Source organism: Bubalus bubalis, chromosome 4 (assembly GCF_019923935.1).
Source record: "Bubalus bubalis isolate 160015118507 breed Murrah chromosome 4, NDDB_SH_1, whole genome shotgun sequence".
Lineage (NCBI taxonomy): Eukaryota > Metazoa > Chordata > Mammalia > Artiodactyla > Bovidae > Bubalus > Bubalus bubalis.
The window spans coordinates 146,488,602-146,506,650 of record NC_059160.1 but is presented as its reverse complement, the minus strand read 5'-3'; the positions used below and the strand labels follow the sequence as shown (position 1 = coordinate 146,506,650).

Below are 18,049 nucleotides of genomic sequence, written 5' to 3'. Positions count from 1 at the left end.
TCTATGTGTCTGCATGCTCTTTTACATCCACGGAGAGTCCCAGGCCCAGCCATGCCTGCTCATGTTGCTCTCCATGGGCGATGCCACTCATCCGAGCTCAGCTTGCTTCTTCCCTGGCAAATTCCCGAGGACCCCACTCCTCCTGGAGGGCTAAAGCAGGAACCTGACCCAGAGCAGAGAGCAGACCTTCAAACCACAGGACCTGCCACTGTTTTAGGAAAGCAGACTGCAGGGGACCCCAGGACTCGCACTCCTGTCCTCCTGGGGGGAGTCACCCAAGCTCCTGGTCTAGCTAGCTATAGGGCCTGTCTGTGGCCAATCCATTCCACCTGCCCTCAAGTGAGGGAGCTTCTTGCCCTTCCAACTCCACAACCTGGCATGCAGACCAAATGGATCAAATCTCACTCACCTGGGTTCCCACCTCCTAAGAACACCCGAGCTTCCCTAGTAAGGTGGTGACTCAGTGTCCCCATGCTACACACACCTGTTTACACACAAACACACCACAGCTGCACCCACTTGCATTACCCACCCCAACCCAAACACATGCACCGCCATCCCGCATGCAAAAGGCACAACTCAAGACATGCCCCCTATCCCTCCTGCACACTTCGCCCTCCCCACCCACACCTAGCACCCAACGCAGCACCACACCCACCCTCACCTCCCCCTGCACACTCCCACCTCCGCCCACCTCCTTCATACACATTCTCACCCCCACCCCGACCCGCTCTTCCAAGCACACTTTAACACCACAGCCTGCCGTTCTCGAAAAGAGCCGCGCAGCAGCAGGCGGGGAAGCTGCGAGGCGCTGGGGTCAGCCTGTTCTCGGAGGTGAGAAGGAAGCTCCGCGAACTCACTCCTTAACCGTGGCCCGAGAGCTGCCCCGGCTCCTCGGCAGGGGACGGGGTAGAGGGGGACGGGGTAGAGGGGGCTGGTGAGGGGGCCGAGGAGGACCAGAGGGTACGCAAGAGAGGAAGCGAAGGGGGAGCGGTTGGTGTCGGTGCCGAGATACGTGCGTCCCCCAGGTACCCGCGAGCTGAATCAGCCCCGCCAGCGCCAGCCTCGGAGATGCTAACCGGGTCGCTTTGTCTGCAAGGGTAAATTCGGGAGCGTCCAGCAACCCAGGACTTCTGAAGATAAAGAAGGAACAAAGCAGGTAGGGTCCGGGGAGCGGGGAGGTGGCTGATTTATGCCTTCACTTCAGCAAATGTTTTCGCTGCCATTAGCCTCGCCGAAGTGGAGGGTCGGAGAGACAGGGGCGCGGTGAGGACTCGCCTGCCCTGAGGGGGCGCAGTGACTGAAGCGGTTGGTGCTGGCCGCCGGAGTTCGAATCCTGCGCAATCCAGCCGCCCGCCCAACTCCCAGCGGGAAGCCAGGCTTCTCTCAAAAAACACAGAGGAGGGGCTCACCTGGCCCTCGGTCACCCGGTCAGACTGGGGATAAACTCCCCAAGCTCCAGCGGTACCCGGCTGAGCGCAGGCCCATGGTGGGGCAGGAGGTGGCGCCCCATCCCCAACTTCAGGAGCAAATCAAAAGGAGGACACACGTTCCCTCCACCCACCTGAAACTGCCCTTCCTCATATTATTCTAATTACGATATTTTAAGTTTTCCTTTAAAAAAAAGCAAAGTAACAGAAAAGCACAGAACACACTTGTTTGGTTTCATTTTGCCTTCACAGCTTTAAACAGATTCCATTTGTGGAAGCTGTTTAGGAAACTGGGGAGGAGGAGGAAGTAGAGGCCAAAAGCGCCAGCCCTGGTCTTAGTGTCTGAATCCTTCTCTCCCTGCCTTGAGAGTAGTTTCTCCCTACAACCAACCCCACAGGCAACCCCTAAATCCCAGCCTATGACCCCTGCTCCTTAACCCTTTCCTCCAGGCCTCAGGGGTTCCAAGATAGTTCCTTGCTACCCTAATCCCAGCCATAAGGTTCAAATGACCATATGTTTGGCCAGCAGGCCCGGGAGGAGGCTCTAGGATGGGCCATTCAGAAATACCAACCAAGCACTTGGAATGTAAGAGATCCACCTCCCCTTCAGCCTCATCGCCAAAGTCCAAACCCTCCTTAGAAGATATTACAGGTAAGGAAGTGGTAGGCAGACCTGACAGCCTGCTCTGACAGCCAGGAACAGGTCACAGGACCTCAGTCCAGGGAAAATTCAACAACAAAATGGGTGCAGGAGATGAGCCCCTAAAGCTTCAAAATAAAAATGTAAACACCTATTTCACCTCCAGCTATACAAATGAGTGTCCAACGCCTTGTGACCCCATGGACTGTAGCCTGCCAGGCTCCTCTGTCCATGGGATTTTCCAGGCAAGAATACCGGAGTGAGTTGCCATTTCCTTCTCCAGGGGATCTTTCCCACCCAGGGATCGAACCCTCTGCTCCTGAATTGCAGACAGATTCTTTACCATTGAGCCATCAGGGAAGCCTCCATACAAATCAGGACAGAGCTTTAAAATGCTAACATGCAGTCCTGCAGACCAAGGGAGCCTGGATTGTGATTTATCTCACTGGGGTTCTTACTGAGGGGATCAGTGTTGGAAGACCAGGGATGAAGCTACTTTTGGGCACTTGCCTGGTCTCAGGGTCTCACCTTAACCTTTGGCCCAGCCCTGTTCCACCTCTCCCACCCAGGTCCATGCTCCCTGCAAGTTTTGCCCCTGCAAGTCCCAGTCCAACTCAGTTACCAAACCGACTCCATCTTTAGCTGCCTGCCTTAGCCAGGCCTTGATTTCAAAATCTCAATCCCAGACCCACGTGGACAGTCTGCAGCCCAAGTGGAATAAAGGAGCCCTGACAAGAATGAGGTTTATGAGGCCTGAGTGCAAATCTCAGATCTCTCCCTGAGTCCAAGTGTAGTCCTGGGCAGGTCAGGGCCTGTCCCAAAGCTTCAGCAGTTAAATAAGTGGATTTGAAGAGAGGGGAATTAATTTGTCCTATGGAATTCCCAGTTTGTGGGGTGGGGAGAGAAATAACATACAGAATTCCTCCCCTGCAGTGGTACTCTCACTTTAATGAGAAAAAGAATTAAGACACTCTTGATTTTCCATTTGTTTAAGTGAACTTGGCATTTAGTATAGTGTACAGGAAGACAAGGACAGGCCACCACCAACATACACACACACACACAGAGCAAAAACACTAGGAAAACTCCAATTTTAACCGCACCTTAAAAAGAAGCATTATCATGACACCTTGGTTCCTTCTCAGCCATCCCAGCCACAGGCCAAGGAAAGGCTCATTAATAGCTCTAGGAAAGGCTGAGGGATAGGTAGGAGGAGATTCCCAGGGCTAACCTCAGCTTTTAAAGTGTCCTCTCTGGCCAGTCACTTGCTGACATCTCCTTCTAAGAGTCTGGGGCTTATGGTTCTGGGTTTGATTTCTCCACCATCAAATTTTATGGCTTATAAAAAATTCTCAGTGCTGTAAAGGGAACTCATTTCCAGATCCACTGGGAATAGGAGTAGGGGAAAGGACAGAGAGGTGCCTGCCTATTCAGGAGAGCTTGGAGACTCCCAAGAAAGACCATGGATGGGACCATAAGCAGAAATTCAAAGTGGACTGAATCAGCCTGGCCATTGAACAGGAGCCTTGGATACAAATCTGCAATCTGCGGTCAAGAGAAGGTAAGATTTGAGGAGAGGCAACATCTTGGCCTTTTTTCCCCCATCTGTGCAGTGGAGCTCATGGGGGATCGCTGGGAAGACCTAATGAATACTCTGAAAGTTGCTCTGTACATTAGAGTACAAGGGCTGTGTAGGAGGAAGGGGCATGTTCTCTGTCTTTAAAGGCAGGCTTCTAAGGGCAAAGGGAAGGCAGCAGGCTGATCCCACCGGCTGGCCCCTCTCCAGGCTGGTGGGCAGGCAACCCCTGCTGCGCTAAGTAATGAGCACAATTCCAACGCCAGTTCTACTCTGCTAGTGAGAAATCAAAGCCCAGTATTAGAGGCCATTTCTGGCTGGGCACCGATCGTGCCCAAATCCATCAAAGCCCTGGGCCTGGGGTTTCTTTTGGGGAAGGTGGAGGCCGGATGCTTTGTTAAGCACGCAAGGCGGACCACCCCCAGCCTCCCAAGGGAGCCTACTCTGCAGCTCTGGAGAACTCCAGGCCAATCAGTCTTGTCTTTCTCCTGCCTACCCAGCCCCCCACCCTCAGTAATCTCAGTATTTATTCCTTATATCCTTGCCCTGCTGGTCAAAGACAGCTTCCCAAGACCCAGTCTTGCCCATGTGCCATTTACAGAGACTTCACCCAACCCTTCAATCACGTCCCCTCAGACACCCCAAAACCAGAAACCAACACCCCAGACCAGCACCTCCCACATCCAACTGCCACTCTTTAAAACAAAGTTGGTCATTCAGCAGCCTGCCCCCTCCCCCATCATTACCTTCCAACTTCAAAACACTGCTTTAAATACCAGAGTCTGCCCAAATCATAATTAACGTGGATCAAATGATTGTGTCGTAACTTTACAACATAGGGCTAGGGGAAAAAAGGAGGGGGGGGGGGGATGTGCTAAAACCAAGTCCTCACTTGGGCCTGGGCCGTGGGAATCATTAATTCCAGAGTGAAGAATCTTTGACTGCAAGTTGGGGGGGGGGGGGGGGGGTGGGCGGCAGGAGGACGGCGGACGTCAACACCTCAGCGGAAGGTGGGGGGGGGGGGGGACGGCTGCGTCATCTGTCCACTTTCTGCACCAATTTTCCTGCCCCATTCTCAGCCTCAACTCAGAGGACTCTGCAGGATGCTGCCCTTCCCCACCCTACCTCGAAAGCCCGGTGCTTCGGTTCCGGAGAGAGAGCGAGAGAGGTGGATGGCTCCCGTGCGTCCACCCCGCTCCCCAGGAAGACTCAGCCCAGTCAGCCGCGCCGGACCCACCTACAGACCAGCGAGACGTGTACACATCCACGGCGGAAGAGGCGGAATAGGGGCTTTAATTTTTAGTAGCCCACCGACTCCCTTAAGGCACCTTGGTGGGTCCAGAGTAGGAGCCTGGCGAGCGCACCCAGCCGACTCCCCAGACGGGGAGAATGCCAGTGACTGATTTAAAAAGAAACTAGGCAGATCGCTACGTACTCCTCTCCTCAACCACCAACACACAGAAAAAAAAAAATTCTTCTAGACCCGCGAATCCCAAGATCTCGGGGAAAACTGTACGTGCAAGACTCAGCCCTATTCTCCTCGGTAACCAAACCCCTGCAAGCTGGCCTCATCCAGCTCGTGGAGCGGACCAGTGCTTCCCGTGCTCCCCAGGTTTCTCGCTCCCTCCTCCTAGTCTGCGGATTCCGGTCGGTGCCGCACTAGGAGCTTGGGCGAGCCGGGACCTGGACTAGGAAGTTGCCAGCGAACCGGGAGCGAGCGCACACCTGGCCTGTGCAGCGACTGGGGGATTTTTTTTTTTTTTTTTTTACCAGCCACTGCCAAGCACGCGCGGAACCAGGGGTCCCGTGGAGGCCGGTCCTCCAGGAGGCGCACACCCCGACTCGGATGCTATTCCAGGGAAAAGAAGCGACCGACCCTTCCTTTCCAAGTAGGAGCTAGAGGGCCTGCGCACCCCGCGCGAGATGGCTGCGCCAATCGCCCACTTTGGTGGGGCAGAGAAATCTACCTTCGAACTTGGGCGCCCTTGCCTCTTTCCCTGCGCGCACTAACAGAGCGATGGACCACCTCAACTTCGGGGCAGAGTGAGGCGCCAGGGTTCCCTTGCCCCATTCCCCCATGCCCGATAGCTCCCTACCTGCTTGGCTCAGCCTCAGATCCCAGCAGAGCAGCAGCGCCAGCAGCAGCGCGCCCCGCGCTCCGCTCCGGGCCCACATGCTCCCTCGGCCCGGCTCGGGCGCCTCTCCCCCGGGGCTCTCTCCCTGGCCCCAGCCTCGCCGCCGCCGTCTCCGCCGCCGCCGCCTCCTCCTCGCCGTCCTCCCCGGCGCCCGGTCGCGCCAGCTCGTGCCCTCCGTTGGGGCAGAGGCAGCCACCCTTCGCAGAGGGCTGCCGGGCGCTCGGAGCGCGACGGGTGCCTGGCGTCCGCTCTCCGGTCAGGCTCCGGCGCGCCCCTCTCTGCACTCCTCCGGCTCCGAGACTCGAGCGCTCTCCGGGTTCTCACGTCCTGGCTACGAAGTTGCACGACTGAAGGTTAGAGCGCTCAGCGGCGCTCGCAGCGGCTGACGCCGCGCGGTCCGAACCCCAGTAAGCGCCTTCCTGCGCCCAGTTGCTACCCGCGGCTCCGGCGTCTTCGCCGGCCCCAGCCTCCAGCCACAACGCCGAGCGCTGCCGCTCGCTCACCCTTAGAGAGTCTTTGAGCTGAGGAGGACCAAGCACAGCCGGGGCGGGGCGGGGCGGGCGGGGCCTTGGGTGGGCAGGGGCGGAGCCGGCGGGGGCCTTTCGAGGGGGTGACCGACGGCTCCTTGGGCGCGGCCTCAGCGAAGCTGGGGGCCCTTCAGGGAGGTCCTCGAGAGACGCTGGACCCGGAGCATTGGAAAACTCGGCCTCTGGATCGAAACTGGAAGCGGAGTCTGCCCAGTTTTCCTTTCCAGAAACTAAGGAAATGTATTTTTGCGCTTCCATTTGGCTTGGCTGTGTTAGCTTTCTCCTCTGATTAAACTCAGGACTCTGTTGTTTTTGGTTCCCTGGTCTGTACTACTTAAAATCTATGTTCTCTACATGGGAAGGGGGTGGGGGTGGGAGTTCTTTCCCAGAAAACGCTCCTTAAATGAGAAAAATCTCAAACACTCAAATCCCGGGTTAAGTTGGAACTTACAGCTCTGTGAACTTGACTGTGGATCTGGATCATCCTGGTTAGCCCTACTTGTTGGCATGGCCCTGGGCAGAACTGTTTGACCAGACCCTGCTGACCCTCCTGTAGCACCCAGCACCTAGGATGTTACCCCCATCCCAACTGACAATGGGGCACGGGAGAGCCATTTTTGGCTTGGTGTAAATTTGGGCTCTGCCCCTTGCCTGCTGTGTGACCTTGAACAAGTTACTTAACCATTCTGATACTTCATCATCTCCAAAATGGAGAAAAATGATAATACCAATTTTATAAGAGGGTGTAGAACTGTAGGGCTTCCCGGGTAGCGCTAGTGGTAAAGCACCCGCTTGCCAATGCAGGAGACAAAAGAGACACGGGTTTGATCCCTGGGTCAGGAAGATCCCCTGGAGGAGGGCATGACAACCCAGTCCAGTCTTCTTGCCTGGAGAATCCCATGGACAGAGGAGCCTGGTGGGCTACAGTACAGGGGGTCGCAGGGAGTCGGACACACTGAAACGACATGGCACGGCACGGCAGAATTTAATTTTTAAAATATGTATGGAGGGAATTTCCTGGTAGTTCAGTGGTTAGGATTCTGTGCTTCCACTGCAGGCACATGGGTTCAATCCCTGGTCTGGGGAACTAAGACCCTACATGCAGTGCAGCGTGCCTCCCAGGCCAAAGTACAGAAACTGCAGTACAAATGTCAATAATCCCTCCATCTTTCTTTCCAAGATCTCGCCTCTCAGCCAATCTGATTCCTGGTGGAAAATCCTGACCACCCAAGAGTGAGCCAAAGGTCATGAAGAGCCAGGTGGAGTTTGGGGGTTAGGCAGTATCTTGAGATTGAAACCCAGTGACATTAGAAGGGGTGGATCAGCTAATGCCCAAAAGGTCCTTCTATGTGCCAGGCACCAGGTTAAGCTCTTTATATGCATCACTTCAGTTAATGCTCACAAGTCTGGGAGGTAAGTACCATTTGTAATCTCATTTTACCTATGAAGAAATGCAGGCACAGAGACATGAAGGCATTTGCCCAAAATCACACAGCTTTGAGTGAATGAGTGGATGAGTCAAAGGGCAAGAGAGATAGGACTGGAAAGAAATGCTGAGCTGGGGATCCTCCACCCTCCTACCTCTTCTGGGGCTGGTGGGTGAGAAAGGACTGGCAGCCAGCAGGAATGCCCCTTCCTCTGGTCCTGGTCTGTTCACTACTTGGGGTTTTTCCAGAGCTGGGATCTGGAATCACTCCTCCAATACAGAGGCAGTGGCTGCTTCAGGAAGGGGTAAAGGAAGGCAGAGGGAGGTCCAGCCAGGCCAGTAGGGGGTAGGCTGGAATATGGTCAGTGCTCCCAGGATCGATTCCTAGATTGGCAGCGAAAGAACTTGGAGGCCAGAACTACAGGTTGGAAAGGGATTTTTTTGGGTGGGGGCAGGTAGAGAAGAAACAAGGGCCTGCCTCAGCTGTTTCCCCAGAGAACAGAGAAGGGCAGGACTGCCCAGGACTCCCGTCCATACAGACTGCCTCCACAGCTTGGGTCTGGAACATGTAGGGAAGGAGGTCGGTGGATCAGTTCACCTCCCCAGCCCTTCCTGGCCAGGCCCCCAGGATCAGGAGGGTGGATATGGGGAAGTAGGACTCCCTGGGAAGAACTGAGGCCAACTAAGAAAGGCCCCCATGTGCAAAGACAGGTTGGTTATTTTTAGCTTGGCCCAGGCAAGGGCAGTAGGTGAGGGAGTCAATAGCTCCTCACACCCAACCAGCCCCACCTAACCACAGAAGTACAAGCACACATATACACACACACCCCTAGACAGTTACAGGCACACCTACAAAGATACACACACAAGCAAATATACAATGAAAATAATCAAGTGCAAAATGACCCAGAAACATCACAAAGGCACCCACCTGCAGAGAGGCCCACATACTTAAAACATAGGATTTTAAAAAGTACACACATTCACCTTGTCACAGACACACACACAGGCGTGCAAATCCAAAAGTACAAATACATTCTTAGGCAGATGACACTAAAGACAAATAGACAGTTAGATACTTAACTTCCACCAGGCAACACATATAGGTACATGTACTGAGGCTCGGCATCTGACTGTCAACCCCTGGCACAGGCACAAGGTCAAGTGCATTTTGCTAGATAACTCAGCGGGGACCTCAGTAGAGCCTTGGCAGGCAGGGACCACAGGACAGGCATGCTCTCTCTCTTAACCAGAAGACCAATATGATATTGGACATTTTTCAAAAAAGTTCCAGTGCACAGGATTCTGCTGTTTAGATAGTAATTGCACCAGGCAGGCCCTTCTAGTCCTGGTGTCAGATTTCATGACTTTAATTCCTAACTGGAGAGAAGGGGTCTCGGGGTCGGGGGTTGGGCAAGCAAAAGGAGAACAGTCCATTCTTCTTATTCTGCTGATCCTCATCCCATTTCCCCTGATCCTAGAAATATGCCCATTGTAGGTCCTGGACCCTTCTTTGCCTCCAGGACTCCTGCCTGGGGGCAGGAGACTTACCACATTGGGATTCCTCCATAACTCTTCTGCACCCGCTCCCCTGCCATTCCAGTGTCTGGGAGAATGTCCCTTCCCCAGACACCTGCAGTTAAATAACCACTGGGGGTGTGGCTTCCCCCCTGCCTGGGCATCTTCAAGTGCCAGCCCTCAACTGGGGGGCAGCAAAAAGACTTCAGAGGGAGTCACACTACCCTGAGCTCACACCTTTCCCCAGAATGCGTGAAGACTGGGCAAGGTCCTGGCCCTGGGATGACACATTGGAATATCTGGATTAACACCAGGGTGTTCCCAAACCCAGTGCCGTCAGACTCAGAGTGAAGAGGTCTTGCTGTGAGTTAAGAAAGAGGGTGAGGGACTTCCCTGGTGGTCCAGTGGTTAAGACTCTATGCTTTCAATGCATGGGGCCTGGGTTGGACCCCTGGTTGGGGAAATAAAATCCCACATGGCATGGCCAATAAATAAGTAAATAAATAAAAGAGGCTTGGAGGCCAGAGCCCCCTTTTCTTGCTCACCATGATATATCCAGCACCTCAGACTGTCCTGCACGTATATAAACATGCATAAATATTGGTTGAGTGGATGCATCAGTGAGGCTGGGGAAGGGTTACTGGTTAAAGGGCCCACAGCTTTGCCAGATGAGCCCTGGAAGGAGCCTCCCACCTCCCCTCCATTTCCTAGGGGGTTCTACAGGGCCTGAGGTTGGAGGTGGGGCAGACATTGGGCAATGCAGTTGCTTTGAAATCGGTCTCAGAGCTAGTTTTGACCCTTAGTGGGGTCTGTAGTGCTTCCTTGGGTTACCCTCATTTATCCCAAATCAGGAGAGAGCATCAGAGACAGTTCTGGAATCTGGAGCTGAGCCGATGGATGAACACCAGACGGGGGGCTGCTCTTCTTACCTGCTGGGAGAACTGGGGTTGGCTGCTGAGCCTTTCCAAGCATCAGTTCCATCAGTTGTAAAATGGGAACAATAACTAGCTCGTGGGATTAAAAAGAATATACAGAAAGCCCCTAATCTGGCTGAATACACGCCACCTATTTTATAATAAGGAGCAGCTGTCCGGGGTTCCCTGCAGGCGTGGCTAGTGGCTTCGGTTGGCGGCTTTCCCAGGCGGCCGGTACCTCTGTGCTTCAAGGCGCCACTAGGCGGCGCGCTGCAGCTCACACCTCCTCCGTAGTTGCTTCGGCTTGCTTCCTAAAGCGATGGGTCTGGAATGGAGATGCGCTCTGGCTTCCACCTTGGGGCCGCCCAAAAGTGGGTTTCCACTCCAGGTTGTCTGGGGAGGGGGCTCTCAGACCACTCTGTTTGCAAAATTTTAGGTGGGAAGTCTTGGGGATGAGTTCATAATCCCTCCCCTGACCCTTCAAGGCCGGGATGGACTCCAAACGCCTGGATCTTGCTGACAACAACCTTATGAGCTAGGGACTGTTACTACTTCATTTACCAGATGAGGGAAATGAGGCACAGAGAGGTAATTTGCCCGAGGTAGCAGACAGCTAGTAAACGGGACCCTGGAGATTCAAATCCAGGCAGATTGGATCTCAAGCTTGTACTATATTTTTTTAATCAAGGTAACATAATATTTACAATTTTAACTATTTAAAGCGTACAATGTAGTATCTTTTAGTATCTTCACATTGTTGTGCAGCGATCACCACCATTTCATCACCCCAGAAAGAAACCACATACCATTAAGCAGTCACTCCCTATGCTCCCCTCCCTTTCCCCTGCCCCTGGCAACCAGACAACTAGACTTTCTGGCAACCAGACTTTCTGTCTCTATGGATTTTCCTGTTCTGGGAATTTCATATAAATGCAATCACACACTATACAGGACCTCCCTGTAGTTCAGACGGTAATGAATCTGCCTGTAATGCAGGAGATCTGGGTTCAATCCCTGGGTCAGGAAGATCCCCTGGAGAAATGGCAACCCACTCCAGTATTCTTGCCTGGAAAATCCCATGGACAGAGGAGCCTGGTGGGCTACAGTCCATGGGGTTGCAAAGAGTCAGACACGACTGAGTGACTAACACACACACATACACACACACACACACACACACACACTATGTGGCCTGAGTCATCAAGGCTGGGCTCTTAACCTCTCTACTGAATACCGTGACAACCCTCCACCTCCTCCCCCACTCCATATGCATCTTTTCTCTTACCTCTAGGAGAGAGCCTTCTCCCTGGAATTCAAGCAGTGTAAGCAGTCATGCACAAAAGCTTTAGGGTCAGACAGATTCGGATTCAAATCCTGGCTCTGTCTTGCACAATTTTCTCCACTATTGCCTTCTCAAAATTCTTTGTTATTGTTACTTAAAAAAAAAAATCAAAATTTTAGAACAGTTTTAGATTTATGAAAAAATTACATAGCACAGAAAGTTCCCATAGTCCTTCATTCCCTCTTTCCCCTAATATTAATAACTTACGTTAGTGTGGTGGATTTGCTATAATTAATGAACCAATATTGAAATACTATTATGAACTAAGATTCATTTAGATTTCCTTAGCGTTTACCTAATGTCCATTTTCTGTCCTAGGATCCCACATTACACATAGTAGTCAGGACTCGAAGGGCTCCTCTAAGAGTTTCTTAGGTTTTCTTTGTTTTTTATGATCTTGACAGTTTTGAGTATTATTCATCAGGTATTTTTGCAGAATATCCCTCAGTTGGGATTTGTCTATCTTGAAGTTCTTAATAATTTTTGAATGAGGAGCCCTGTTCCAAATAACTTTGCATTGGGTCCAGTAAATTGTGCAGTATGTCCTGCTTGTGGGTTATGGGGCATAGAAAAAGCAGGTGAAGACAGAGCTGGAACAGGCTGCTGACTGAGACTACCATGCCTGGGGCCTGCCTGCAGTGGTGGAGGGGGTTTCCTTAGTGTTCTGAAGGGGTCATGTTGGGGATTAGACCCGGGGGTGAGAAGGACAAAGTAAACATGAAAGACGAATGCATTCTAGGCAGAGGGAGCATGGTGAGTGAGGCCTAGGATCAGGAATGTGGACGGTGTGTTTGGGAGTAGCTGGGTCCAGGTGCTGATGTGGTGAGTCAGAGGTGCCTGTGGAGTTCCCAGTGCATAGCTGTGACCGCAGCACCAACCAGTCCTTACAGGAGGGGTTGCCATCTTGAAAAGTAAAAAGGCCAGCTAATGAAATTGCAGCAAGCCAGACACCATGCCAAGGGTACTGAGAGAATTGGTTCCTTCAGTCTCCATGATAACCAGTGAGGTTGATGCAATGATTAGCCCCATTTTAATGGGAAAAGTGTGACAGGTTTTCCTGCTTAGCTAGAGATGGAGGCCAGATTCAAACCCAGAAGCCTGGTGCCAGAGCCTGCATGCTCAACACATCTCCTGGATGTAGTTTTTTGTTTGTTTTTAAATCTTAACAAAGTAATTTTTCATTGTTCATTTCTATTTTTCTTGGAGGTAGGTGTTAAACATGGGCCCATTAAATGGAAACTGGGGCTCTGAAAGGGAAAGGGACATGCCTAAGGTCAGCTGGTAAGTACTGACTCTGAGCTTTAAACCCACATTATTATGACCAGGCCATGCTACCAGCCTCTTCCAGTTCTTCTCTGGAATTTCAGTAGGAAATTATCCATACAGAGGGAAGAGGGTACAGTCTAACAGGGTATAGACTAAAATAGCAAGATAGACCTTTTAAACTTTCTCATACTCTGTTTTTTTTAATAAACATTCCAATTTAAATGTGTTCAGGTAAGCACCAAGGTACTTTGCCTAAGAAAAACATCAAGGTGCTTCATATTTGTTTTAAAACTATGGAATACAGCCCTTGGCATATAAAAATGCCTTTTGCTATTTCAAAGATGTCTAATTTCCCATACAGATGGCCAATAGGCACATGAAAAGATGCCTAACATCGCTGATTACCAGGGAAATGCAAATTAAAACTGCAATGAGGTACTGTCTCACACCGGTCAGAATGGCCGTCATCAAACAGTCTACAAATAACAAATGCTGCAGAGGGTGTGGAGAAAAGGGAGCCCTCGCACACTGTTGGTAGCCGTGTAAACTGCTGCAGCCGCTATGGAAAACAGTATGTAGGTTCTTCAAAACACAAAAATAGAGCTACCATATGATCCAACAATCCTAATCCTGGACATATATCCAGACAAAACTATAATTTAAAAAGATACATGCACTCCTCTGTTCATAGTAGCACGATTTACAATAGCCAAGACAAGGAAACAACATAAAGATCCAACAACAGATGAATGGATAGAGAGGATGTGGCATATACATACAGTGGGATATTATGCAGCCATAAAAAGAATGAAATAATGCCATTTGCAGCAACATGGATGGACCTAGAAATTACAATATTAAGTGATGTAAGTCAGAAAGAGAAAGATAAATACCATATAATATCTCTTATATGCAGAATCTAAAATACGACACAAATGAACACGTCTATGAAACAGAAACTCACAGAGAGAGAGAGCAGACTTGTGGGTGCCGAGGGGGAGAGGGCCGGGAGAGGGGAGGACTGGGAGTCTGGATTAGCAGCAGCAAACTCTTACATACAGGATGGATAAGCAGCTAGGTGCTACTGTATAGCACAGGAAACCATATTCAATAGCCTGTGATAAGCCATAATGGAAAAGAATATGGAAAAGAATGTATATGTGTATAACTGAATCACTTTGCTGTATAGCAGAAATGAACACATTATAAATCAATTATATTTCACTAAAAATTAAAAAAATAAGAAACCCCAAATAGTCTAATTTCAGAATTGCTCATATAATAAGGACAGTTAACCAAATTAAACACAATATTTAAACTATCTAGAAATTACAATATAATGTAAATAATTCACTCACTGAGATTAATATTCCAGAGAATAGCAAGGAGAGATAAGAAGGCCTTCTTAACTGAACAAGGCAAAGAAATAGAGGAAAACAATAGAATGGGAAAGACTAGAGATCTCTTCAAGGAAATTGGAGATATTGAGGGAATATTTCATGAAAGGATGGGCATAATAAAGAATAGAAGTGGTAAGGACCTAAGAGGAGCAGAAGAGATTAAGCAGAGGTGGCATGAAAACACAGAAGAACTGTACCAAAAAGGTCTAAATGACCAAGATAACCACGATGGTGTGATCACTCACCTAGAGCCAGACATCCTGGAATGCAAAGTCAAGTGGGCCCTAAGAAACATTACTACAGACAAAGCTAGTGGAGGTGATAGCATTCCAGTGGAGCTATTTCAAATCCTGAAAGATGATTCTGTTAAAGTGCTACACTCAATATGCCAGCAAGTTTGGAAAACTCAGCAGTGGCCACAGGACTGGAAAAGGTCAGTTTTTTTTCTAATCCCAAAGAAAGGCAATGCCAAAGAATGTTCCAACTACTGTACAATTGTGCTCATTTCATACGAAAATCCTTCAAGTTAGGCTTCAGCAGTACATGAACTGGGAAATTCCAGATATACAAGCTGAATTTAGAAAAGGCAGAGGAACCAGAGGTCAAATTGCCAACATTCATTGAATCATAGAGAAAGCAAGGGAATTCCAGAAAAAAAACTAGTTCTGCTTCATTGACTATGCTAAAACCTTTGACTGTGTGAATCACAATGAACTGTGGAAAATCCTTAGAGATGGGAATACCAGACCACCTGACCTGGCTCCTGAGAAACCTGTATGCTGGACAAGAAGCAACAATTAGAACTGGACATGGAACAATGGACTGGTTCAATACTGGGAAAGGAGTACAACAGAGCTGTATATTGTCATCCTGCTTATTTAACTTCCATGCAGAATACATCATGCAAAATGCTGGGCTGGATGAATCACAAACTGGAATCAAGATTGCCGGGAGAAATATCAACAACCTCAGATATGCAGATGATACCACACTAATGGCAGAAAATGAAGAGGAACTAAAGAGCTTCTTGATGAAAGTGAAAGAGGGGAGTGAAAAAGCTGGCTTTAAGCTCAACATTCAAGATCATGACATCCGGTTCCCTCACTTCATGGCAAATAGATGGAGAAAAAACAGAAACAGTGACAGATTTTATTTTCTTGGGTTCCAAAATCACTGTGGATGGTGACTGCAGCCATGAAATTTAAAGATACTTGCTCTTTGGAAGAAAAGCTATGACAAACCTAGACATTGTATTAAAAATCAGAGACATCACTTTGTCTACAAAGGTCGGTATAGTCAAAGCTATGGTTTTCCCAGTAGTCTGGTACACATGTGAGAGTTGCAACATAAAGAAGGCTGAGCACTGGAGAACTGATGCTTTCAAATTATGGTGCTGGAGAAGTCCTTTGGGCAGCAAGGAGATCAAACCAGTCAATCCTAAAGGAAATCGACCCTGAATATTCATTGGAAGGACTGTTGCTAAAGCTTTAATATTAATACTTTGGCCACCTGATGTGAAGAGCTGACTAATTGGAAAAGACCCTAATGCAGGGAAGGATCGAAGGCAAAAGGAGAAGGGAGTGGCAGAGGATGAGGTCAGATAGCATCACCGACTCAACAGACATGAGTTTGAGCAAACTCTGGGAGATAATGAAGGACAGGGAAGCCTAGCATGCTGCAGTCCATGGGGTCACAAAGAGCTGGACATGACTTAGTGACTGAACGATAACAACTTTATTTACAACACACTATCTTGATACTTGTAATTCTGTAAAGCTTTTATTTGGGCAAAAGTATGACCACTTAAGTTATAGCAGTTTCTTAAACTAAGACTGAGGGAGAATTCAAAATGAACTTGGAAGAGAGACAAAAATCCCTGTGTTTCTTGCTCTGGTTTTGAATTTTTAGGAGCGGTTTCCTCTGAAGCCTGAAGATAACTCACAATTGTTTTCGGGACATACACCAAAGAAACTCTTCAGTGGAAAGGATTCTTGAGGTTTAGTATACAAGCTTCCCCAGGAGCGGGAAGAAGAGCTACCTGGGTTGTGAACTCTGTCCCCTGGGATGTATTGACAAGAAAGATCTTAATTGGAGGGGGAAGCAAAGAAAGGAAAGCCCATAGAAAAGGAGAGGGTGTGTAAAAGGGAAGGGGTAGTGAAAATCTTTCCTTATGAGGTGCATTCCTTGTCAGATCCTCTGATCCTCTGCTCTTCTTGCAATATCAGCTGTCAACTCTTCTGGTCCCCTCTGTTCTGCATTTTTGCTATAAAATCGATTTCACTCTGAACTATGAAGTTGGACCTATTAGCTTTTCATTGTTTGCTTCTAGAGTTGCTGTTCCTGATTTTTTTTTAATTTAAATTTATTTATGTTAATTGGAGGCTAATTACTTTACAATATTGTATTGGTTTTGCCATACATCCACATGGTTCCTGATGATTCTTCATCATTGCTGACATCTTTTAGCAGGACTTGAGGCTGTCAGTGGGAAGGCCTACACATATTCTATCTCAACATGGCTAAGCTTTTTGAGAATTTTACCTTTTCTTTCTCACAGCATAATGACCGAGATTCATTCCAGGGTGCTGTGGTGCTGTGGTAATGGAAGTTCATTCCCTGTGATTGTTGAAGAGGATTAATTATTTGAACACTCTGTAATTTGTCCATTCACTTATGATGTACATTTGGATTGTTTCCCATTTTAGTCTAGTATGAATAATGCTGCTAAAAATATTCTTGAGCAGTTATTTCGTGGACATATATTTTTATTTTTCAGCAGGAAATGTATAGGAGTGAAATTGTTGTATCATCAGGTAAGTATATGTATAGTTGTATACAAAACTGCCAAAGCGGTTTTCCAAAATTATTGTAACATTTTATATTCCTACTTTCAATGGATGAGAGTTCCAGCTGTCCTTCACCAGCATTTGATATTGTCTGGCTTTCTAGCGTTAGCCAGTGGGTGTGAAGTGGCGTTTCAGTTTGGTTTTAACTGGCACTTCACTGATGATTAGTGATGCTAATCACTTTTTTATGTGCTTACTAACTCTTTGTATATTTTCTTTCATGAAGGATCTGTTCAAACTGATTGCTCAAGTTTTATTGAGATATTTGTCTTTTTATTACTGATTTGTAGTTCTTTAAACATTCTCCATACACATCTTTTGTCAGGCATAATTGTTCTGAATACTTTTTCCCAGCCTATAGCTGCTTTCTCATTTTGTGAAATGTGTTTCAAAGAGCCAATGTTTTAAATTCATAAAGATCAATTCTATTCTTTTTGTTTTCTTTTATGGTTACTGCCTTTTGTATCATAAAGATATTCTGTTTCCTTTCAAAAGTTTTATAGTAATTAGCCTTTTTGTTTAAGTCTGTCCATATCCAATTTTTTAAAATGTATAATGTGAGGTAGTGGTTGAGGTTCACTTTTTTTTTCCTGTATGATTATCCAGTTGTGCCAGCACCATCCTTTTGAAAGACTTTCCTTTTCCCATTGAACTGCTTTGCCCCTTTTATCAAAATCAAGGGACTGTATAAATGTGAATCTATTTCTAGATCCTTTATTCTGTTTCATTAATCCATGTGTCTATCCTTACCCTAATATCACACCATCTTTAGCACTATAAGCTTATAGTTAGTTAATCTTTAAGCTCTCTTGCCCTGTTCACATTTTCCAATATGATTTTGGTCTTCTAGATCTTTAGCATTTCAGTTAGAGTCACCTTGCTAATTTCTGTACCAAAGCCATTGGGATTTTTGAATATATAGATCAATTTAAGGGGAACTGACATCTTGATACTGAGTTTTCCAATCCACAAACAGGCATATCTCTCCACTTTCTTAATTTCTTTCAGCATTGTTTTATAGTTTTCAGT

At 48.3% G+C, this 18,049-nt stretch overlaps 1 protein-coding gene and 1 long non-coding RNA gene across 11 annotated transcripts in view; one reads left to right on the top strand and one right to left on the bottom strand.

Annotated features, from left to right (window-relative positions):
* The window catches only part of UNC5B (unc-5 netrin receptor B), a 92,374-nt gene extending 85,265 nt beyond the window's left edge, over nucleotides 1–7,109 (bottom strand). Inside the window, exon 1 of one of the 2 annotated variants that reach the window (XM_044942216.2) lies at nucleotides 5,743–7,109. In XM_044942216.2, coding sequence (XP_044798151.1) covers nucleotides 5,743–5,821 — 79 coding nt within the window. In that variant the 5' untranslated portion in view covers nucleotides 5,822–7,109. The remainder of the gene's footprint in view (nucleotides 1–5,742) is intronic. The other variant, XM_006051142.4, reaches the window with a different exon arrangement.
* Nucleotides 484–4,766, top strand: LOC123333439. 9 transcript variants are annotated; one of them, XR_006550839.1, is made up of 6 exons: nucleotides 484–834; nucleotides 1,029–1,159; nucleotides 1,957–2,082; nucleotides 2,237–2,329; nucleotides 3,505–3,631; nucleotides 4,726–4,766. It is a non-coding gene; the product is annotated as an uncharacterized LOC123333439 (long non-coding RNA). The 9 variants fall into 9 exon arrangements; XR_006550842.1 differs by having other exon boundaries at nucleotides 485–834; nucleotides 1,960–2,082; XR_006550840.1 differs by lacking the exon at nucleotides 2,237–2,329 and having other exon boundaries at nucleotides 3,427–3,631.
* Nucleotides 7,110–18,049: the final 10,940 nt, after the last annotated feature.